At 51.0% G+C, this 22,873-nt stretch overlaps 8 protein-coding genes across 8 annotated transcripts; 4 read left to right on the top strand and 4 right to left on the bottom strand.

Annotated features, from left to right (window-relative positions):
- Positions 1-92: 92 nt before the first annotated feature.
- Positions 93-495, top strand: LCL2 (Long chronological lifespan protein 2; the record flags this gene model as incomplete). The annotated part of the gene is made up of 2 exons (XM_064874634.1): positions 93-249; positions 302-495. 2 exons carry the CDS (start codon positions 93-95, stop codon positions 493-495), a joined length of 351 nt encoding a protein of 116 aa, XP_064729034.1.
- A 224-nt stretch (positions 496-719) lies between these two features.
- PMZ80_006220 (uncharacterized protein) lies at positions 720-2,612 on the top strand (the record flags this gene model as incomplete). Its single annotated transcript, XM_064874633.1, has 1 exon — positions 720-2,612. One exon carries the CDS (start codon positions 720-722, stop codon positions 2,610-2,612), a length of 1,893 nt encoding a protein of 630 aa, XP_064729033.1.
- A 3,910-nt stretch (positions 2,613-6,522) lies between these two features.
- Positions 6,523-8,508, top strand: PMZ80_006219 (uncharacterized protein; the record flags this gene model as incomplete). The annotated part of the gene is made up of 1 exon (XM_064874632.1): positions 6,523-8,508. One exon carries the CDS (start codon positions 6,523-6,525, stop codon positions 8,506-8,508), a length of 1,986 nt encoding a protein of 661 aa, XP_064729032.1.
- A 3,123-nt stretch (positions 8,509-11,631) lies between these two features.
- PMZ80_006218 (uncharacterized protein) lies at positions 11,632-12,948 on the bottom strand (the record flags this gene model as incomplete). Its single annotated transcript, XM_064874631.1, has 4 exons — positions 11,632-12,552; positions 12,604-12,695; positions 12,749-12,823; positions 12,876-12,948. The coding sequence occupies 4 exons, from the start codon at positions 12,946-12,948 to the stop codon at positions 11,632-11,634; spliced, it is 1,161 nt and encodes a 386-aa protein (XP_064729031.1).
- Positions 12,949-13,325: 377 nt separating this feature from the next.
- PMZ80_006217 (uncharacterized protein) lies at positions 13,326-14,141 on the bottom strand (the record flags this gene model as incomplete). Its single annotated transcript, XM_064874630.1, has 1 exon — positions 13,326-14,141. The coding sequence occupies one exon, from the start codon at positions 14,139-14,141 to the stop codon at positions 13,326-13,328; it is 816 nt and encodes a 271-aa protein (XP_064729030.1).
- A 771-nt stretch (positions 14,142-14,912) lies between these two features.
- On the bottom strand, positions 14,913-18,038 carry PMZ80_006216 (uncharacterized protein; the record flags this gene model as incomplete). The annotated part of the gene is made up of 1 exon (XM_064874629.1): positions 14,913-18,038. The coding sequence occupies one exon, from the start codon at positions 18,036-18,038 to the stop codon at positions 14,913-14,915; it is 3,126 nt and encodes a 1,041-aa protein (XP_064729029.1).
- An 876-nt stretch (positions 18,039-18,914) lies between these two features.
- Positions 18,915-19,830, bottom strand: PMZ80_006215 (uncharacterized protein; the record flags this gene model as incomplete). Its single annotated transcript, XM_064874628.1, has 2 exons — positions 18,915-19,711; positions 19,761-19,830. The coding sequence occupies 2 exons, from the start codon at positions 19,828-19,830 to the stop codon at positions 18,915-18,917; spliced, it is 867 nt and encodes a 288-aa protein (XP_064729028.1).
- Positions 19,831-21,845: 2,015 nt separating this feature from the next.
- On the top strand, positions 21,846-22,637 carry PMZ80_006214 (uncharacterized protein; the record flags this gene model as incomplete). The annotated part of the gene is made up of 1 exon (XM_064874627.1): positions 21,846-22,637. The coding sequence occupies one exon, from the start codon at positions 21,846-21,848 to the stop codon at positions 22,635-22,637; it is 792 nt and encodes a 263-aa protein (XP_064729027.1).
- Positions 22,638-22,873: the final 236 nt, after the last annotated feature.

The raw sequence follows: 22,873 nt of genomic DNA, 5'->3' as shown, positions 1-22,873 counted from the left end.
GGGGGTCCGTGTTCGAGATACAGTTTTCAAGCTGTGATCATCGGTACGAACATAATCCTGGTCACTGGCATACTCCAGAAATTTCCAACACGATGCTCTTCTGGTACATCGCGCTGTTCATCGCAGCTGCGACGGCCCAGTTCCAGTTCTTCGATCAGTTCTTCGGAGGACAACAGCAGGGTGGAGGCCAGCAAGAGAAGCAGAACGTCGCGAGTGACTCGTCCTGGTTCCAGCAGACCTGGCAGCAAGGTTCGTGATTACAATCCCCAATATGTTGCTGCTTTCTTACTGATTCGTGTAGCTACATGCTCAAATTATCTATGTCCTGATACTTTGGCTTGCGTGCACTTTCCGCACCATTGCCCATGCGCTTTCCCTGAAGTTGAAGATAAGGTCGAGTTGGCTGATGGCATTCGAGTATGCGCCAGTAAAGGTGGCTTCAAGGAAGGAGAGACGTTGAGGAAGATAGAGCTTGCGAGAAAGGGTCTAAACTGAGGCGGTAACAAGCACTTACAGTAATTAGCATTATTCAAACTTTTCAAGAGCGCCGGCGGTGTTGCGGGATGAATTCTCAGCGTGTCGAAACTGCACTGAGGCAAGCACGATCGTGGTCGCGCGTTTAGGAAGAGCACCTAACTTGAAGAATTACCAACGCTGCACCATGGCTCAGCTGTCAACACTCGCACTCTACCTCGACTGAACGTGAGCGACGATCCAAGATGTCTTGCGGTGATGGCGTGCTGCCAATAACTCGTTACTTTCCTATCCTGCGACCGAAGCGAAAGAACCAGACCACATTCTTCAGTCTGCCTCCAGCAATCAGAAAGAGAATATACCGCTTCAGTGGTATAATCCGGCAATGTCCTATCGATCTCAACTCCGCGAAGTTGTGGAAGTATGACTACACTTCTGACTCTGAGGCTGAAGATGAGGACGAGTCGCGCACTCTGCTAGAGGATTACACTACATCCTACAAGTGCTATTTCCGTAACTACCTTGGCCACCCTGCTCCCAGCGATGCCAGCTTCGACAGGAATCTACACCACGACCTCTGCGACGTCCTCCCTCTTGGCCTGCTCTTGACTTGCTGGGCTATACATAACGAAATTATGCCGATGCTCTATGGCAGCAATCATTTTCTAGTCAGCGCGTCGACCGAAGAAAGTCTTTTGCCGCTCATGACGCTGGGCTCCAAAGCATTGTCTCACCTGGAGTCATTGACCATGGTGCTTCCCCAGATCGCGACGCACGACAACACTGGCTATATCTCGGATTTCTTGTCTGCGCTCAAGTCTTGTCTGAGAGCTCTTGGTCGGCACATCTCATCGAAGTTGAAGCTTCATATCGTATTGCATCAGGCTCACGGAGTAGGTGCTACGACGATATTGGAACTATTCGATCTCTTGTTCACTACCTCCCGCAAGGAGCACAGACTTCAAGAATGTGCCATTCGCCTGAAAGGATACCCCAACAAGATGCGGAAAGCAATTCTGGAAACTTGCGCAACACACTTGAGAACCGCTCCACAGCGCACACAAGTCTACTTTTCGCGGTTTCCAGAATTGCCTGTGGAGCTGCAAAGGACCGTCATCTCCTTCGCAGTGCTCGGAGCACATACATCGTGGTCGAGCCATCCGGTCCAAAACCACACGCAAGGATCTGCGGACTCATATTCCATCATGCTCTGGTCACGAGGATATGTCAAACCAGATCCCACCTGCTGCGGGACTTGCTCAGCGCTTCGGACTGATATTGGTCTCGGTGATCTGGACGTGGATGAGCAAGATATTACAACATGCTTCTGTTCTGCCGTCAGCGCCTCATACTCGACTATGTGTACCTGCAGCAACACATACTTGAACCTTATGCTGGTCAACCGCACAATTGGTCAAATGGCAACAGATTTCCTCTATCGCAACAAATCGTTCGTGCTCTCGACATTCACGTCACGTCTTAGACGACCTCCTGCGTTGGATGAAACACTGGTCTCACGATTTCTGGATCGGACACCAAGCCAGTATCACCACAGCATTCGACATCTTCATCTACGATTGGATGACTTGAACTATCTGCGCTTCATGGCACCCTTCACCCCGATCGATTTTGAGGCAGGCTTCATTGTACCTTTCTCGAAATGTTTGACAACGATCGGAGCGTCTCTCGACGTGAGGAAATTGACGCTCACGATCGACTTGACCCCAGTGATGGCACATCAGCTGCACACAGCGTCCTTCGACAACCATGGCGTCCTTCAGAACTCCCTGGTGCCTCCCCCTGCCAATGCTGCTGCCATATATTCTGATGCCCTCGCCCTCTTCCGAAGGATGGCACGCTCAGTAGCCAAAGATCTCCCGCATCTGAAAGACCTCTGGATATATCTGGGTTACCCTCTGCTATCACAAGGTTCGTATGCGACGCGAGAGGAAGTAGCACAAGAACTGGAGCAGATGGTAAAGGGACCAGATTACGATGCCTATGCTCGCGGCAGACCAAGATTCGAACCCTGGGTGAGTGCCCGCAAGCACAAACGGCATGCATTCTGTCTGCCCGGTGGCTGCCTGCCTGGTGAAGGACCTGACCTAAGACAATTCAACTGGGTTGATGGTGGATGAGGATTTGCCACTGTTTCTGTCAGACTGCACTTGTAGGGGCAATATCATGCGGACGAGAGTGTACAGGGGTTTCAGAATCACAACTTACAAGGGACACCGGTATAATGCATTAAAGACGGTATGTCGTATTCTCAGACATTCGACAGATGACAATAACGGTTACACTGAATTGTAGATAGCATACATACTGGTCGAGCATGATTACAAATGTCAAGCTTTTCGAATTCCTCACTGTCAATCTAATTCTCTCTTCCATAACAGCCTTCATTTTCTCCTTGGCCTGTATGCCCGGATATACCTACGTATCTTAAGTAGCCCCTCCCACACTCTATCTGCCTTACATGAGCACATCGTCATTGGTGCCAAGCAACCGCGGACCCCTTCCTGTACCCGAATCTATAGAACTAATTTGCGCGCGCTTTCGTTGCATACAAGCAGCCACGCGAACTGCTCCCAGACGCGATGCACGCGCACTGTGCGCTGTGAAAGCTAAGGTTTCTGTACCTGCAGGATGGGAAGCAGAAGGCACGTCGACTTATCGGGTTTTAGCCAGGGTAATACCGCGCTTGACCCTGACGCTTGGCAGGAAGAATCGGAATTCGGAACACTGCCGCGGCGGCCGTTGAGTCTGAGATGTCACAATGGTTGTAGACATGGGGTCTGTGTGCGTGCTGATCGTGAGATGGCAGTAGCGGTGGAAGAGGCTCCAAATTCCAGTAAGATATTTTGGCTTGTACGGCAATTGATTTGGTTGTAGAAGATCATGGCGGTGAGTCATCCTAGGAGAATGTCGAGCGCTTCTGCAGTGTCGTGGTGCCTGGCTCAATGCCGCTGGAGGTGGACGCGTTGTGGGTTTGTTGAGGAAGTGAGGTGAGAGATATAGAGGTCTGGCTTGTTGTTGGTGGTGTGATGCCGTCTTCCATGTTTGAGGTTCTGCTTCGTTGAGGACTGAGGGGTATGTTTGGTTCTGGTGGCGCTTGTGTTGCTAGGCTTGTGGTCGAATTTGGAGTTGATTGTGGTGGGGTGGCGGGCTGAGTAGGAAGAGTGGTGGTAGGTGCTGTCAGGCTGGGTTCGCGGATGCTGGGTCTCGTTTTAGACCTCCTTTTCTCTGTGCGATTCTGGTTAGCACTCAATATTGGTGATACAGGAACAATCGCTAGTTAGCGGTGCGCTGATACTCACTGATGGTGCTACTGGTACCGTTCACTATGGTCTGTAGGGAAAAGCCAGCGGCCAGGATCTGGCCGTAACCAAGAGCATCATCCTACATACGAAATCAGTACGGTATGACATCTATATAAAGGCTCAGGTCAAGCAACGATACCTGATATGATGAGCCAAAGATTTGTTTCGCACTTTGCCGGACGAAGATGATCAGACCAAGTGTTGCCCACATAAGGATGAGTTCTGTCCAGAACAGCGTATGCCCAAGCACTGTATCGATCTTATTTACAGCCTGGTCGATTCTCTTTCCCAAGCGATGTGACGCGAGGCTCAAGAATATGTAGAGAAAGACTGACCCACCGACCAGGACGTAAACAGCTGTTGATACTTGGATGAGCCTTACTGGTATTGCGTATGTTTTCCGACACGGGACGTCTACAAAATTGGCTCTCTCTGCATAGCCGCCTGCTAAGTAGCTGAATATCCCGGTTGCCAAAGATCCCAATATGCCTCCAACGAACAGGTATGCTTGAGACGTGCTGAGGGCCTTATCGTTATAGGCAGCAATTGTTAGAGCAGCACAAGCTGTCATTCTGGTGACGAGAAGGGCTGAATCGTGTCAGCCATGTCGGGTTCTGACAGACGGAAGGTGAGTTGGAGCGAGATGTACCTATCGCGAGCTCGTAAACCGACTTCATCCTTGGAAGGTAGGCCCAAAAGGCTATCTGAGCCACGACTTGGAAGAAAAGTAAGCTATCGAAGTGAGCCAGTCTTAGTTTCAAGTCCATGAAGATCGATAATTCAGTGTAAGGCCGTCGTGCCCTCCATGCGTCAACGAAAATGATCGTGGTAGTCAAAACTATGAGGCCGTATGCCACGATTGCCTGTTGGTCCTATTAGCTTACTGCCAGGACCGGAGTCCTATGTTTCCTTACCCCGATCCCAGCGATATCTGCGTTTCCAGGAAAGTTCAAGTTTCTACATATGCTATCCCCACACTGATGGCCCGCGCGGGATAGCAATTCTTTGGTGAAGGTATGGTTGTCGAGCTGCGCTTCGAGGAGGTCATCAGGGATGTTTGTGCCTTGCATTAGAAGTGGACGAAGCAGTGCTAAGAGACTATCGGCGCCCACGTGTAAGGCATTGTAAAAGATGGCGGTCTGCGAGCAATTCGATGTGAGGTTGAAGTTCTCCATCTAGCCTCTGGGCGAGGCACGGTTGTCTTTTGAACAAGAACTGTCAGGTATCGAAGTCGGAAAGCGTTGTCAGATATTGGCTCGTTAGGATTGGCTCCCGCGTTTCGCGCAGACTTATATAATAAGGTCAAGTAGATCAAGCACAACTATCAGGCTGAAGGCGGTAGCCGCTGGTGTCGATGCATTGTGGCGGTGTTAAGCGAAGGACGGACCAATAGTGTGATAGCCCGCTCGTAGATGGCCAGTATTCATTGCTGGGGCAGTGGCCGTTGACTATGACCCTGTTATGTGCTTGGTTGCCATCTGTGCAAGGCGCGATATGAGAAAGCCATGCGCAGTCGATGGACATGCCATCTATCTTTGCTTTTCATTCATGACTGGATGCTCGCGTAGACCTCGCTGCCCATATCACCACATCAAGTGCTATGGCTCTCGTCGAGGATCGTTACAGTCATGAAGGACTAATTGTGAGAGAAGGTGCCATTCGTCGGAATGCTTTCTAGCTCATCGCCCACTTGGAGAGTCTCGATTCAGAGAGCCATCCATCAGTCGAACATCGAATTTTTCGACATCTACCATAATTAGGTCATATGCAAAGCGCAGCTGTTCTTGATAGCAAAGGCAAGAATACTGGAAGACGTCCGATCATCAAGTCCTTCCAGCAGGTTAGCAAGCAATTCACGATACTCGTAGGTTTGTTTACAAGTACTGGTAAGAAAATGCTTCAGGAAGCACGCGCGATCGTTCGTCTATCTTGCCAAGCGAACAATCGGACTACTGAGTAGTGCCTCGACTCCTAGCGTCGATCTTGTGCAACAGAGCACGGGTATCGAAACGATACGTTCAGGATGGTGGCATGGGCGAATGTGCGGTTGGAGCTCTTTCACGACTTGAACAGCTCTTCGAAACAATATGCTTGCCTACAGGGACTTAACGGACACACTGGATCAAAATCCATCAAGTACATGGAGATCGGAACTCCCAGTGGACAGGGTCTCGTGCGCTGTTGAGACCATCGGAGGCCCATGGAGATTCCGTTACGCCGTGCAAGCATGGCCGCTCGGACCAAGCCTGAGGCTCTTGCTGATCCCTGTTATGAAGGTGCACAGCTCGGCATATCAGGGTTGCCGGTTTTTATGCGTTCATCGCAGCTAAAGTCCGCGATGAAAGCCACAGAAAACGCGAATGCCTCGAGACACCTGCAGAGAAAGAAAATCTTTCTGATGATGTAATAGTATGGCACAAAATTTGGGCCTTTCGGTGCCTGAGAGCCAACCAAAGCCGACCCGGTAGATCGGCATGTCCAATGATTTAGCGCAACACTAGCGCAGACATTTGTCCTTTCCGACCGACTATGACGAATGACTTCGGAAAGGCGATGGACTACCCGCTGGGGTCCCAACACGATCGGATGCGCCATGTGCCGTCAAGTGTTTGATTCAATATATAGCTTATCAACGCCCTCCGTTGCTGGTGTTGCTACCAATCTTCAATACTAGTGAACTTCCAGTATATAGCGACAGCACAGGTGCACAATCTACGCCTATAAGATGTCGTCGCACCAGGAGCCTACCTCAGCTCCGATAAACAGGTCGAGCACTTTGTCAACAATCTCCACAAATTCCACCAGCACAGTCGGTGAGAACGATCGCGAGACAGCATCTCCCGAGCGCGCAGCTCAGAAACAGAATACCGACCCTGAGAAGCAAGAACATTCTCAACAACGGCACCATGTAAAGGAAAAAGTGCCTCACTGGCGCCTCGTCTGGTCGCAAACCCTCGTCACAGACGCTGTTCTAAATCACCAATACAAAGGTTCAGGCACAGAAGATGACCCCTACCTCGTCGAATTCATTCCCAACGATCCTCGAAATCCCATGGAGTTCAGTCAAGTCAAAAAATGGTTCATCGTCATGACAGTGGCTTTTGCTACCCTCGCAGTCGCCTTCGTCTCATCTGCGTATTCTGGCGCAACCAGACAGATTATTACCGAATTCCAGATCAGCCAGGAAGTTGCAACTTTGGGCATCTCACTCTTCGTCTTGGGGTTTGCCGTCGGTCCGCTGCTATGGGCACCACTCTCCGAGCTTTACGGTCGACAGATTCTGTTCTCAGGTACATACATGATGCTCACCATATTCAACGCTGGTGCCGCAGGCGCAAACAATGCTGCTACACTGATCGTCCTTCGGTTCCTCGCCGGCACATTCGGGTCCTCCCCGCTCACCAACGCCGGCGGTGTGATTGCAGATATGATGCAAGCAAACGAGCGAGGCATAGGCATGTCCATCTTCGCTGCAGCACCTTTTCTAGGCCCAGTCATCGGCCCCATTGTCGGAGGATTTGTGGGCGAATCTTCCGCTGGATGGCGATGGGTTGAAGGGGTCATGGCAATCTTCACAGGGGTCCTCTGGCTCTTCGGCACATTCACAATTCCCGAGACATACTCACCTGTCATCCTCAAGCGCCGCGCCGCAAAGCTCAGCAAGATGACCGGAAAGAACTACATCAGCATCCTCGAGAAGAAACAAGGCAAGACCACGCCAAAGGCTGCCTTCAAGAAATCCCTAACCCGACCCTGGGCACTACTCTTTACTGAACCCATCGTCTTCCTAATTAGCATTTACATGGCCATCATCTACGGTGTTCTCTATATGATGTTTGGCGCCTTCCCCATTGTTTTCCAGCAGAAACGCGGTTGGTCTCAAGGTATCGGCGGTCTCGCTTTCATAGGCATTGCAGTCGGCATGCTTATCGGCGTTGGGTACGCTATTTGGGACAACAAAAGATACATGCGCGTCGAAGACGAACACGACGGCGAGGCACCACCCGAAGCCCGTCTACCACCCGGAATGGTCGGCTGCGTCGCACTCCCCGTCGGCCTCTTCTGGTTCGCATGGACAAATTACCCATCTATCCACTGGATCGTCTGCATCATCGGCACCGCACCATTCGGTTTTGGTATGGTCCTCGTCTTCCTCAGCTGCATGAACTACCTCATCGACGCGTACACCATCTACGCCGCCTCCGTTCTCGCCGCAAACTCAGTCCTCCGATCGATTTTCGGCGCTGTCTTCCCACTCTTCACATCGCAGATGTATGGCACCCTCGGTATCCACTGGGCGTCGTCGATACCCGCATTCCTAGCATTAGCATGCATGCCCTTCCTCTTCGTCTTCTACAAGGTCGGCGAGAAAATCAGGCTGAAGTGTAAGTATGCGGCTCAGGCACACAAGATCATGGCAGACATGAAGGCGCAGCAGAAGGAGGTCGAAGATGAAGAGCAGGAGGAGTCTGAGGATGAGAAGCAGGGACAACGACCTGCTGAGCAAGGCGCGAGCGATGGTGTTGATATGGCGCGGATTGAGACGCAGAAGTCGAGAGGGGATGAGAGGCTTGGTGCTAGCAGGACTAAGAGTTCGGCTAGTCGACCGGGTATGACCAGGACTGGAACGAGGGCTAGTCGTGCGTCGCAGAGGGTGAAGAGGGAGGAGTTTGGAAGGGTGTATAGTCATGCTTCGCATCATCATTGGTAGGCTTGCGCTGCTGGTGAGGAGGGTGGGATGGCAAAAGTATGTGTATAGCATTTGTATTTTGTGAGAGCGTTCGAGCGATTATGATGTTTGGCACAGTATTTGAGTACGATAATAACATCGTTGTTGAGCTTCAGACTCTTTTTTCCGTCCTTCCCTGTAAGATGTAACTGATATGCCCGATCTTCCATAGGTGTACATGTGTAGTGTCTCCCATGGTATTGGCATTCATCACGCTATAAACAGTAGCAAAGGTACTTACCTCTCTTACGGTCACATAAGTGTTTTCTAGATACAGCTATATACCCCTTAAGGATCCTAGGATCGCGGCAAGCCTCTTCCCACTAACACGTAGAAAGTCCATCCAGCTTTGTCTTCCTTGCCTCGTTTCGTACTGGCTGTTCCTTCGAAAATGACGCAGCTGTGTCACCTTCCTTATCCATTCGATGGTCACGTACGACGCCTCCGTCTTCAGGCACTTGCTCAAAGCAAATTCTCCCAATGACGAGAGTATAGCGAGCCAGCGCCCATTTGTGGTAGTTGCCGCAAGGCTGAGCTCGTGGAGGAGAGAAGGAGGAGTGTGAAGGAGAGTGGGATGATAATGAGATGTGCAGGTGCATATATTGGGTATGAGGAAGGAGTGGTGAAGGAGCAAGCTCGTTGCAGTGATAGATGGCTGTGTCTCGATAGTGTTGCCACCAGAGAAACCGCCATCGTACACGACAACGGACTTGGGAGGGCAGGGTACAGGGAAAGAGCGCATCCATCAGTGCTTAATGGCTAGAAGCAAAGGTAGCAGTGACCACAGGCCAGTAAGCATGTCTTTGCGCTCATAGCGCAAGCAAGAACAGAGGTCACCTCCATCACGTCACACATATCAGACCTCCAAAGCCCCACGCAACAGGCCACTGCCCTCCAAAACAAAATAGCAAGGACTGATTGATATGTTTGGCACCAGGCAAGTCAAGCTACCTGCTCTATAGCATTGACATGGCGGTCCTGGGCAACGTGTGCGAAACAGCAGGACCGAGAATTAGCTTACCGGCTCTACAGGACAACCGGATCGGCCCTGTGCTACACCATCGATCAACCATGAGTAAGGTGGCTGCATTTGCGTCGGTGAGGTGTATGCATGTAGCGCCAGGGCGTGTCACCTGCAACATGCAACTCCTTTACCCGTGTACTTGTGTTGATAGACCAGTTTTCTGCTGCATGTGTTTCTGGAGGCGTGGTATGTGCCGTGTGAGAAGGTGAAATTTGCTGCGACGTCCAATCATTTGAATGGCATGCTGACAGCAGGAGGACAGATCAGAGCGTAGTCCATACCACTTCCTCGAAGTAGACGCTTCCTCTCACCACACCAAAACAACAGAGTAGAAACTGGTTGACTTGTTCGGCACTCGAAGCCAGCCAGTCTGCCTACTCTCACAGAATGGAAGCACATTTCGAGGCAACGGAAAGAAACGAGAAAAGCAGTCAGGCCTTTGGCCATACAGGATGAACTTGCAGCTCCGCTGGCACAGCCTGCTCTCTCGCTTCGAATCTTGAGTCAACCATGAATGGGGTGACTACATGCCGCGCCGGTGAGGTGTATCCATACGGGACAGAGCATCACCCGCGACAGGCGTCCATCAACACTCTCGCATTCGTTTCGAGCTGCAGGCGCCAGCTGCATGCTCTTTTTGAGCTACATGGTTGTGTTTTGGGTTCATGTCTCGTGGTATGTGGCGTAAGAGAGGGGTGACATGTTCCTTCTGTTGTACGGGAGTCTAGCGAGGAGAATCCGACTGTCTGTACAAGCAAAATTATGCGATGTGCAGGTAGGAATTTTTCACCACCCAACAGCAATATCGACTTGCTTGAAGTCAAAGAAAGCTCGAACGGGAGCACGGCATGCCATTCCTATGCTTCGGTGCAGAGTTACGGGCAACAGTCGGAACAACAGAGCAATGACTGGTTGACCTGTTAAGCTCTCGAAGCAGACCAGCCTGCATGCTCTACAGACTGATCAGGCAGCTCGAGGCAACGGACAAAAGGTGCCAAAGCACTATTGTCGTCGGCCAACCATGAACAGAGGCAACCACATGCCGCGCCAGTGAGGTTTATCCATACGTGACGAACAGAGCATCACCCGCGACATGCGTCCACCAACGTTCTTGTACTTGTTTCAATATGCAAACACCGGCTGCATGCTCTTTTGGAGCTGCATAGTCGTGACAGAGGTCATGTCTCGTGGTTGTAGCCACCGCAAGTGCAGTGAGGATCAATTGTGCAGCTGGGCGCAAAGCGAATACCTGTATGAAATTAGCGATCATCGTACAGACATCCATACTCGATATGTGGAAGCATTGAAATGCAGGATGTAACTTCATCCATCTTCTAGGATCGCAAGTTTCGGAAATGCCAATCTTGTGCCAAAAGTAGCCGCAAACTGCTTGATCGATGGAAGTCCTTTGCAGCATGATGATGTAGATAAATCGACATTCAGCGTGACCTAGGAAGAGCTTCAAGGATAAGAGTTGTATAACAGTCAAGGTCAATCTAAAAGAATTGGTGTCAAGAAGTGTAGATACAATTCATGGGGAGTTGTTCGAAGTTGCTGCCTATCGTGACTAGTGATATAGCTTGAAAGACTAACTACAAGTGGGCTAGCGGTCACGTGAGAAAGTTATGCCAAGCTATTCTCCAAAACGCGCTGGTCAAACAACACGGTGATAATATGGACGCGCTCCGAACAAGTAGATCACCTATTCTCCAAAAAAGTGCTGTGACTAATGTGACAGAGTGTGAAGACATACTCATCCCATACATACGAATGCCCGGTCCAGTAAGCTTTCAAGCAAGTTGAGCGAACAGTAAGCGGTTATTTTCAATGTCTGGCGTGAGGACATCATAAATCAGAACAGGCAAGATAGTGGAAGTCCTACCTCTACGATACCATTTTCAGAAGTCCGATCCAAGCTCAATCACTAGTCTCTGCTCGTGTAAATGTTCTATTGCTGTCTTAGGAGCAAGCTATGCACCTCCTCCTCCCATCACATCTTATTCTGCTAGTCTCCCTGTTGCGAAACGACTCACAACCTTGCACCAGATGATGTGCTTGACCAAACGTCAACCATGCTTATGCTAACGTCCAACCCAACCAACTTTGACGAGCAGGTACTGCACCTTTGGCGTCTCATCAGTAAACACAGCAGGCTTGAGCTTGTTCAGATGCGACGTGTTGCGAAAGGCAGCAGGTTCCAGCCTCTCCCCTGTTTCATTTGACCAGAATATCTCGCCACTGAGTTTTCGACCAGTAACATCCTTGCCATGTTCTGTGCGTTGTCGGTCCGTGGCAAAACCTACCACATCACTTCGGAGGATTTTGAAATCAGCCTGTACATGAGCGTGGCGAAGTTGAGCCCAGCCAAGCTCCACTCCATCCCTAGCACGATGTTTTTGGTCCAGAGCGTCGTACCAGACACAGAGGACCTTGATCATGTGGACAGGTTCTCGCTTGTACATGCCGATGACCTTGAAATATTGCATCTCTCCTTCGCCGTCGGCCTCAATGATATCAAGAACCTGGTGTGGTGTCAACGCCTCTTCCCCAAGTACACCCATAACGTCGCATTTGTAGTATTTGAGGTCGAGCTTATCCGTATCGAAAGTGTTCTTCTCGTATGCCTCTTGCTCACAAACCATTGCACAGATCTTCTCGTCGCACAAGGCTTCGAGAGACATGCCAGAAGAAGGTACTTCATCAGACACGAGCTCGACGTGCTGGTCGGGGATGTGTAGGTTTGCAGAGATTGACGGCACGTCTGGCTCTTGGTAGATAAAAGTCAATTTGACCTTCGGTGTGGTGGATGTATCTTGAGCAGGCGTTGAGCTTGATGGTCGTGTAGCAGTGGAAGGACTCGACCCCTCTTGGCGCAACTTGGCACGGGCCAGTGCTGCGATGATCTCTTCAATTGCAGTGTCGTCAAGTGTCATGTTGTTGTACGGTTCATATTCAGCTTCTGGCAGTCTCAAAGACAAGGCGCTTTCAATCCTGTAGCCAAGCTGAAAGGATTAGTTTCGTGGCTGCGGACCTCGAAGTAGAGCTGAACTCACGACTAGCCTCTCGTCGACCTGCGATTGACTCGTTGCAGCTGGAGCAGCTTCCTCGGACGTGTTGGTGACTGCCTGGCGCTTCGCAGGCGTCCCTGTAACGGCTTTTTAGCTTTCTGCGACTACCACATTGGTGGCGGTGACTTACCAGTGACAGCATCTGCGCTCACGTCGTCGATATCAGTCTGCGCGAATGTGCGCTTGAGTTCTGAACCAGTGGCGGCTGTAAGCAATGTCAGCGCAAGCTGGGAATCATTTGGTGCAACATGACTTACTTTCTGGGCTATCAAGAGAGTGCGCTTCGTGCTGGTCGGGTTGATCAACCTGCTTTTCGGGCGTTTCTGCCATGATTCCTTGTCGTGATCTGCGATTTGAGATGAACGAAGGTATGAGAGTGGTGTGACTGATGTAAGAGAGGAAGGGAAGAAAGGACAAATTTTGGTATGACGGGATTTTGACCTTGTGTTAGTATGTCGACCGTGTCTGGGACCCACCTAGGTCTTCCGCCTCAAGCCGAACAAGATAGTGTTATTACGCAAACAACTGACGAAGTGTTTTGTTCAAGTGCAACCGTAACAACAGAGCAGTACGGGGTGTCAAAAGTGACAGTGTAATACTATACCTCAGGCAACCACCAAGGAGTGACAGCTCTGACATGTATCGAGGCCCGGACAACATGCCAGTATGCTCCAGCATGCGTGGCTGTGTATACGCTCTGCTTCACGTTACCGCTCGGCCCCAGCTGCTAACAACAACCCACCCTCCGTCAAAACAGACTGCCCAGTAACAAACCTATCCCGCATAAAATAGATATAAGCCTCACTTACATCCTCCGGCCGCCCCATCTCCCCAGTCAACGTCTGCTTCCTGAACACCTCCTTCAGCTTCTCAAGCCGCTCCTTATCTGTGAACGTCCTGCTAAATAGTTCCGTATCAGTCGCGCCAGGCTCGACGATATTCACACGGATAGGACGAAGATCAACAGCTAAAGCCCGAACCAGGCCATGCAGGGCTGCACCGAGTGACGCCGGGATTGCCCAGTTGTTTCCGGGGCGGTGGGTATTTACACCGCCGGTGAGGGTGATGCTGGAGTGGTTGGAGCGGCGGAGGTACTTGCCGGGTGCGTGCTTGGCGATGAGCATTGACGCGTTGTATCGGACACGTTGGGCGCTGATGATGGTTTCCATGCCGTTGAAGGCGGAGAGGGGCTGGATTGCGACGTTGTCGCCGGCGGTGCTGACGATGTGGTCGAGGGGTGCTTTGGCGTTGTTGGTGGCGGAGTCGAGGAGGCAGATGATGTGTGCTTCGACGTTGTCTGAGCGTAGGTCGATGACGTGTCCTGAGACATTCTTGCTGGAGTCAGGATAGGACTCGCGGAGGCGGGCGAGTGTCTTGTCGATGGATTCTTGGCGCGAAGAGGCTACGATGACGATTGCCCCGTTCTCGAGGACATTCTCGGCGACGCAGAAGCCTATGCCGCTTGTGCCGCCTAGGATGAGGACGCGTTTGTTGTGAAGCTTGTTGATGTATTTGGGGGGCATGTTGATGATGGCTCGCTGCCTGGTGAGGCCAAGACCGGTGTAAAGGTATGAATAAGATAATATCAAAGTTTTGGACGCTGCTGTATGCTGTGCTGATGAGTCGTAAGTATGAGTTGTGGGTGTACGTGCTCTTATAGTTTGGAGCTGAACTCAGGCGTACCCCTTAGACAGCATAATCACGAGAGCGGAGCAGTCGTCCAAGTATTGCTTGTGCTGTCATTCTGCCTAATCAGATTAAGGGCTCCCTACGAGTATGGGGACGAACCGATCCCGATTCGTGGACATCATGAGCTTCGTTTTCGATATGACTGATGTTGGGCTGGATTCGAAGAGCACGATTTCCGCTCGGGCAAACAGATGGGCCGCTCCAAGTAGTTGAGCGGAAAGAATCTGTCTTGGCGTCACGTGTACGCGCTAAGATACCGTACATGCTCGAATAATGTCGTACAATCATGTACGACCGGACTCAGCCCGATAGGTTCAGACTTCGTGCGCCCAGCGGTAATCGTGACGACATCAGCACCAAAGGACACGCGAGCAAACAGAGTGTGCGGTATGCACAAAAACATACAGTAGAAGAGAACACGGTGGCAGCGAGCGTATAGTAAGTATATCCTGCCGGAATTCGTGTGATTATGGTGGCAACGGAGCTCATAACGATTGCCAAGCTTGTCGAGGAATAAAACTGTATACTGAATGAAGGCGAAAGCGTGTGAGGGTTGAGAGCCTCAACAAAGATCAAACGGGAAGCAAAAAGCATCACTTCAGACATCATCGCAGCCGTCCAATACCATCCCTTTCCATATCATTCAAGAACGTCGTTGCAAGCCCTGTCCTCCCAAAGTCAACACCCAGACCAACACCCTCCTTCATTTTCATCTCCGTAGCGATGACTGGTCGAGGATTTGCAGCAATAGTGTGACTTCTTTTCCTTGGTCCGGGTGCGCCATACCCCGTAGCAGTTGCGGTCGCCCACCCGTCCCGCACGTTGCTGGTTGTGCTTCCAGCTCTGTGTCTAGCAGGGGTACGGCCAGATATCTGTCCAATCTGTTCTCTCACCTTAGCAAGATCTTCTGATGTCGGAGGCTGTGTTCGAGGGCCGGAGTGAGCGTCTTGCACCTTCCCGTACTCGTCGCGGTCACTCGGCATTTTCCTGTCCCGATAGTCGCCGTCGTGCATCTTAGGAGAGTTACCACCAACTGCGAGAGCACGACTTGTAAAGGCGTCGGCATTCTGTTGAACTCGTCGAAGGCTTTCATCTCCGGCGGGCTGGGTTGGCTTAGCGCCAGTCACGGTCCTGGATCTGGTACGATTGGCGGTCGTGGGTTTGTGGGAGATTGGCTGAGGTGCAGCTTTGAATGTGACCTCGGGACTGTCACTCTTGACACTTACGTCTTCATAGATGCTGATACTCGAGGGGCTGTGTGGAAACTTCGAGGCGACGGGCGGTGTCACTTTCGCTTGCTGTTGCTGCTGCTGTTGCTGTCGGTGAACGAAGGCCATTTCCGGCCTGGTTCGTGGTGGCTCGAACATACTTGGCGCTGGTCGTCCTCCAACAGTCTTTGACCTTTGCCTCGGCCGTTGAGTTGATGCAGAGGATGTTGAAAACTCGGCATATCGAGAAGGCGGCAACTTTGAGACAGCTCTGTCGGACCGGTCTGCAGGATTGCTCTTGACGATGTTGACTTCTGGTAGTCCAGGGCCTGACTGAGCGGCATGGGTCAGTGTCTTGAGCAGGGCAAGAGATCGCTTCATGTCATCTTGGCTTGTGCTGCGTTGTTTGCTGTGGTTGCTCGATGAAGTTTTCCGTATCGGTGAACCAGATCGTTCGCCTTGGCGTAGAGCTGGGCTGGTCTTGTTGCGTACGTGAAGAGATGGTGGAGGAATGTTCCGTGGACCATGAAGCTGTGTTTTGTTCCGCCGAGGACCCGTTGAGCTCGGCACTGGGCTGTTGAGCATAGACGGGGACGCTGGCGAGTATGTGAGTGGTCGACGTAACTGTGGTTGCTTCTTCTCTGGGGTAAGGGCTTGCGGAGATGGCGAAACCGGTGAATATTCTTGCTTCGGTGGAGGCGCTCGGGTTGGATCCGAGGCTGGAGAGCCTTGGTATCTGAATGGTGGTTCTATTGTCGTCGACGCAGTCAATGGACTCTCCGAGTAATGCTGCGGTGAGATGTTTGGCTGCTGTTGGTAAGCGGTAGCATTCGTATCGAGTTGTGGTGACTGCGTGCTCTGCTTGTCTCGAACAGAAGGCACACCAGGTCGCTTGACGCGTAGTGAAAGCGCTTGTGGCTGTCTAACCTTTGGCACTTCCAATACCGTATTGGGAACTGGCAGCTCAACTGCACTAAGTTTTGACTTAACGGGACTCGTGGCCGGTAACTCAACAGCCATACTCTTATTATCTTCGAAATCTGTCTCCTCCGCTTCAGACAGGCGGCGAAGTTGCGAGCTCAACCTTTTCTTAGCCGCATCGACTGGCGTAAGGCCACTGATTCTGACACAGTTCTGCCTCTTGTGTCCTCGGCTTCTTGGGGACTCAGGCGCAAGAACAGGCGCGTTCGGGCCAACGATCGAATTGCGGAAGATGTCCACACTACTGATGGAAACAGGTCGAGAAGGCGGGCCGAAAGACATCTTACTGGGACTAACACTCGGCGTATGCGGATTGCTATGAAAGCCGTTGTAGCTGGTCAACGAAACTGCCGAGATGGGTCTGCTGCCAGACTCAGAACTATTTGCGGATAGGTTGGGGGTCGATGGACCAAGATGTCGAAGGCCTCTGGGAAGATTCCACCTGCTTGCGTCGATCGTCTTGAAGCTGTCATCTGATGGATAAGTTGTACTCGCCGCCGGAGCAGATCGAAGGGGACTGTGCATTCGGGTTTGATCTGCTGTGGGCTGCGGACTTTGCTCAGCCTCTATCCGAATAATCTGGATAGTACCGTCCTCGAGGCCAAAATCGAAATCAGAGAAGGCATTACTGGCTTTGACTTGCGTGTTATTGGGTCTGTTTGGGCCAGGTATGTTGTCATGCTTTGTCGAAAGTGGTGTGTTAAGTAAGGAAATGTCTCGGCGTTGTGTGCTGATAATTGGCTTCGTCCTCGAGGCACTCGCGTTCCTAGAATGGCTCTTTGACATACCCTGAGGTACTGGAGGCAACGGACAGTCGGGAGGAGATGCGTTGATGCTACCCATACTGATTGATCTTGACTTGAGAGTATTGCCGTGGCTGATTCGCTGTGAGACACGATTTGAATTCTTGCCAGCGTTGCTGATCATACTATCAAAGGAGCTTTGAGGCCCATGAGACGGCATAGGATTGTGCAGATGAGCTGTTGGCTTCTCTGGCGTCACTTTTGGTGTGGTATGTGCCGGTAGCTCTACTGGCTCAGGGGACCCGGCTCTCTCCGATTCGGTTACTTCAATCACAGCGGACAGCGGTGATCTTGCCATTGGCGCACTGATCGAGAATACAGGTGCTTTCTTCTTTCGCTTGTCCTTCTTCCCCGACTTCGATGGGCTCAGCCATTGATGGGATCGATCCGCGCCAGTACTCGTGTGCACGTACGATGCCTCAGCAACAGATTCTGCGCTACAGTCCGGAAACGTCCTAATTTCGTCCTCCGATGGCATGGTAGAGTAGAATCGCGAATCTCTTCGGGGACTGACAATACTCTGGCGCAGACTGCGAGTAGGTCGAGGCAGGGCTGCGTAGTCGACATCTTTGATGCTGAGGTGTGGTCGATGGTATTGGCTAACATTGCGATCGAAGGCCCCTTGTGCGACAAGCTTTCGACGTCGCTTTCGCTCAATATACACTGTGAGCAATGCAGCAGAACCTAGCACCGAGATCCCGCCGAGGGCAACTGCAAGGATGAGCCACAGAGGCCACATGTCGACCTCTTGACCTGCTGCAAGTTGTTTTTGTAACGGTGAGACAGCGAGTAGCTTGAAGGTGCACACAAAAGAAAGACTTACCATCAACCTGCAACATCTGGTGTTGATGTTCGTAGATTAGCACGATCAATGCACGGATCAGGAATGCCGCGAAGATGTAAGAAGCTCCGAGGCAACGGTGAGGTCTAGCACCGCACATACCGATCCACGCGCACAGACATTATGACAGCTAGGCAAAAAGAAGTCCAGGTCACTACTATCGATGTGCAAGGATGAGCAACATTGCTCTGCATTGAAAAAGCGAGGTATACACGTACCTCCCTCCGTGAGAATGCGACACTCCTGAGTTCGCTCATGGTCACGCTCGCCCACGCAAACATGGATAGTACTCGATTCCGGCGCAACGCAACGCTGAGCAGAGCTTCGACTCGATCACGCCCAAGTCAATCAAGATGCTGCGCAATGTTTACGGATCAGCTTCGATTCTTCAGATAGTAAAAAAAGCACTACGGCGAGCTGTACAAGCATGTGCGCCGGCTACGGCGAGTTTAAAAGCCCTGCCGCGAAGAGTCGGCTTGTCAGAACCTGAGGTTCGCGGCTGACGCGTGAAACGGGGAATCACGGAGCTCACCATGGTAGTAGTATGCAGCAATATGTAGTAGATACGGAACGAATGGTATTGGTGTCCAGTGTCAGATTTCATTTTGGAGAGATTGAATTGAAACTCTCAATGACCAACATTGCAAAGCATCAACACCGCATTAGTCCGGCATTGCCGTGCTTATACCATTGACCAACCTCTCAGGTGTGATCGCTCAGAACTCACGTACGACACTCCGCTGGTAACAGTCATGCTAATTAGGCCTATAGCAGTCAGAGCTCTTCATCGCCCACTTTGACGCTCTTCTGAAGACGTGCTTCGACGATCATGTGTTGTTTGCGTGGTATTCGGCCGTGGTCACCATCTGCCTGAACAAGTTTCTTCAGCTCGTCTTTGAGGGTGAACTCCTCCTTCTTTTCTTTCTTCTCATCTGACCAGAAGAAGGTCAGATTGAGCACAGATGCTTCGAACTTGATTGTAAAGGGCGTCGTTCTTTCGATATCGTGAATGATGTAGCTCTGAACGTCTCTGGTAAAGCCATCGGCTGTCAGATCTACAGTCTCCATCGAGGTGAGAAGAGGCTTGGGTGGCTCCATGGTGTACCTCGCTCCCTTGCTGCCGACGAGCTTGTAGGAAATGGAGACGAAAGGCATGGCAGCGTCGAGCTGCTGGCAAGTGACACGGAGATGGATGTCCGGTACGAAGTCGTCGCTCAACATATCTCGGAGACTAAGGATGCCAACTTCTTCTTTGATCAAGCCGTGCTCGTCTACTAAGAAGTACTTGAGCTGCAACCGCGGTTGCTTGAGCTTGATCGTCCCATTCGTTGAGATAACCATCTTTTCGATGAAGCGCTTTGCGCAATACTGCTGGAAGGCGAGAATGGATCGGGGAGTTCGAGCTCGGGGGAGTTGAGCTTGAAAGTCTCTGATCAGGAGGGCCTGATTATTGGCTGGTTGGTTGAGACCTTTGGCATGTTCGATATAGTGGAAGAAGATATTGAGGAAGGTTTGAGTCTCTTGGTTGTCTTTGTTGGTGGTCACCACAGGGGCTCTGGCTGGCTGCTCATCTGCGTGAATTTAGTGACGGGGCCTCACAATAGTTATTGTTTGCCTTACTATCCTCAGGACCATTGATCGTGGCAGCATGTTTTCGCTTAACTGTTTGCCTACCTTTGGCGCGCGCCATGTCTTCGATCGAGAGTTGCTGTGAATGATGCTCAGACTTTTAACATGCGGCAGCAATCGTACAACGTGCATATAGGTTCGATGAAGACCTCAAGGGCGAAGATGAACATTCTGGACCAAGAAGAAATAGTTGGAGATCTAAGAAAGCAAACACAACAAAAGCTATGCGCAACTTCCTAGTGATAGAGGTGCAGCTTAAGTGAAACCGCATAGTGCAAGCCAGCGGCTGAAAAGAGTGGCAGGCGAGATTGCCACGTGGACCATAGCTTTAGGCAGCATCGTTCTCCCCCAAAGACCTGTTCGAGACAGGCACGTCCGGTGAAAAAAGAAGGGAGCAAATGCTTGTGGAATACTCGAGTATCTCATTGATCGGCGTACACTCTGTTGTGTTGTCGGGGTTCATGCAAATGACTATGCATACGGTCAATTGAGCAGCAGAGACCTGGCATGGTGTCTAGGTGTATTTCAAGGCTGCCTCGATCTGCTCAATCGTTGCGGCCTCTTAGAAATACACCAACATTGTGGTAGCTTCTCCCAGGCGCATCGAACGACGGCGTGCTTCCACCGTGAACGCAACAAAGCATGAAGCGCTGATAATGTCGACACAGCGTTCGAAGGCGGGGCGCTCACTAATCACAATGCTTTCGAGTTGACCAATTGAACAGACTGGTTTCTGGTAACGCTCGTAGGACAATGGTCTCTATACCATCATCAAGAATCGCTGGGAGGCGTCCCCGAACAACGCCATGCTACCAGACCAACGCCACGTTTCAGCCATGAATCTGAATTGACCACAAGCCTGCTTTGCATGGCCAGGCTTGGTATATGCTTGCATAAAGTGTCCCACCCAAGGACTGAACTTTGACATTGCAGTCGCATTTTGCAAGTTGGATGAGAGAATTGGCCTTCGCTCGATAAGAGACACGTGCGTAGAAAAGGAGTTTTGAATCTTTGTGGATTGAGGCAATGAATGAGGGAATGGAAGGCAAACACAGGACGCTCAACGAGAGCTGCCAAACCTCGGAGGTCATATGATGCGTTGCATGTGTAGCGCAAAGGCAAAGATGCCATATTTGTGGTGTTGTAGACTATGGCGAGTCAGTAGAAACGTCTATACCTACCTTCGTGCGCAGTGCTCGTTGCGCTGACGCGGTCGTAGTTGAGTTTGAGTCGAAATTGAGTTGCAGGCACGCGCCAGGATGTGTCGGTTGCGACTAGTCGGTTTGTTCTCATTGGTGGTCAATGGCAAAGGAAACTAGTGGTTGCTTTGGCTTAGCTGTACAAATGAGGCTGCAAATTTGTTATGGTTGTTGCCAGTTTGGATGACCAGTAATTCGAACAAAAGACTCCTCGAATTCAAGAGATAGAGGACAGGAGGTGCGACTGCGATACAAGTTGACAGAAAAAGACTGCCAAGGCTGGATCTCGTGACTAAGAAGATATTGGGTGGCTGGGTGGTTGCACTTCAAAGGCCGTTGCTTGTCACCTTGATATGAAACTCCTGCTTCCCATTGTGCAAAGAGCAGGAGCGATTAACGACAGGTGTCCTTCTTGGACCTCGTGTGCAGAATCTACCAGAACATAATGTCCTGGCAATGCTGAAACCACCTCTTTAGCAATAGATTCATGCTGAGAATGTGAGCCGCCAAGCTGAAGTCCTTGAAGGAAGGAAAAAGTTGGGATGCAGTGCAAGCTGATGAAGTTGATTTTGCGAAGACTAGTTCTTGGCGCATACGGTAGCGCATAAGTGGTATAACGCAATATGACCCACCGTACTGAGCACGTAGCATTATTACCAGACCCAGCCCGTTGGCTCGTATGGTAGGCCTGGATTCAGATGAAGTGTCCTCTTGCCAGATTTACAAAGTTGGACGGCTGTACTCATTCACAGATCTTCATCCCACATGCTGGCTAAGATTACGAGAGAAGACATAGTAACATGAGATACAGACTTTAGCATTTGGACATCTTCGGCACTCATACCTGTGACCCAAGCACCGGCCACCACTGCTCACCATGCACTCCTCCCTCAACCGTCTACAGACCACGTTCGGCTTCTTCACTTCCTGTGCCTTCGCTCTAGCAGGCGTAATCGCCTTCCTAAGCGTCATTCCATTCCCCGCGCCAACAGCCCAACCAACAGCCAAAATCGCGCCCAGAGACATCCAAGTCGTTAAAGGCCGGCCGCATTACTACTCCAACAAGAAGGAGGAATATGCACAGATCAGGTTCGATCTTGACGCAGACCTGTCACCTCTCTTCACGTGGAACACCAAACAGCTCTTCGTCTATGTAACAGCCAACTATCCCGATACGAGAGGTGGAGCAGAGCAGTCTGAAACTGTGATATGGGACATGATAATACCGGCTACTGCTACTCCGTGGTCATGGACAAACTTGAAGAGTACCTACTTCCCGGACAAGAAGACGTTACGAGCATCGAAAAACAAGAGCAAGAAAGGCGCAGATAAGGATAAGAGCAGTACTACGGCACTCACGAAGCCTGGCAAAATCAACCTCAAGAACCAAAGACCGAAGTACCAGATCACTGACCCGTCAGGAATTATGTCTGAGAAATCCAATGTGACACTACAAGTCGGCTGGAACGTTCAGCCATGGGTGGGCGCGCTGGTGTGGGACAAGGGGTATCTAGGCTCGAGAGTCGGCTCGTGGAAAGCGGCACGTAATGGAAGGAGTAAGAGCTTCGATCTGCCTGCTTTGAAAGGAAGCAAGACAGACGTTGTGAAGGAGCCAGATGGACCAAACACACCGAGAGCTGGCGAAGGAAAGCCGGTGATTGAGATATGACCCAGGAAATGACATGTATCATGAAGTCCCTCATCCATTTTCTCGAGTCGCTTCTTGCGCGCTCGCCAGGCACATCGTTGAACGTGGTACCACTCTCATCAAATCCTGTCAACATGATTTACTCCTTGTACACCTTGAGCTCTGGAGGTACTTATGAATCTAACAGCAGGGTACAAGAGCGCGCTCAATGCAAGAAACATATACCATAGGTAAGCTCAACCGATCCGTATTTGAAA

This window comes from Knufia obscura (genome assembly GCF_036327395.1).
Source record: "Knufia obscura strain CCFEE 5817 isolate CBS 148926 chromosome Unknown scaffold_7, whole genome shotgun sequence".
Lineage (NCBI taxonomy): Eukaryota > Fungi > Ascomycota > Eurotiomycetes > Chaetothyriales > Trichomeriaceae > Knufia > Knufia obscura.
This window is presented reverse-complemented; position numbering and strand designations above follow the sequence as displayed.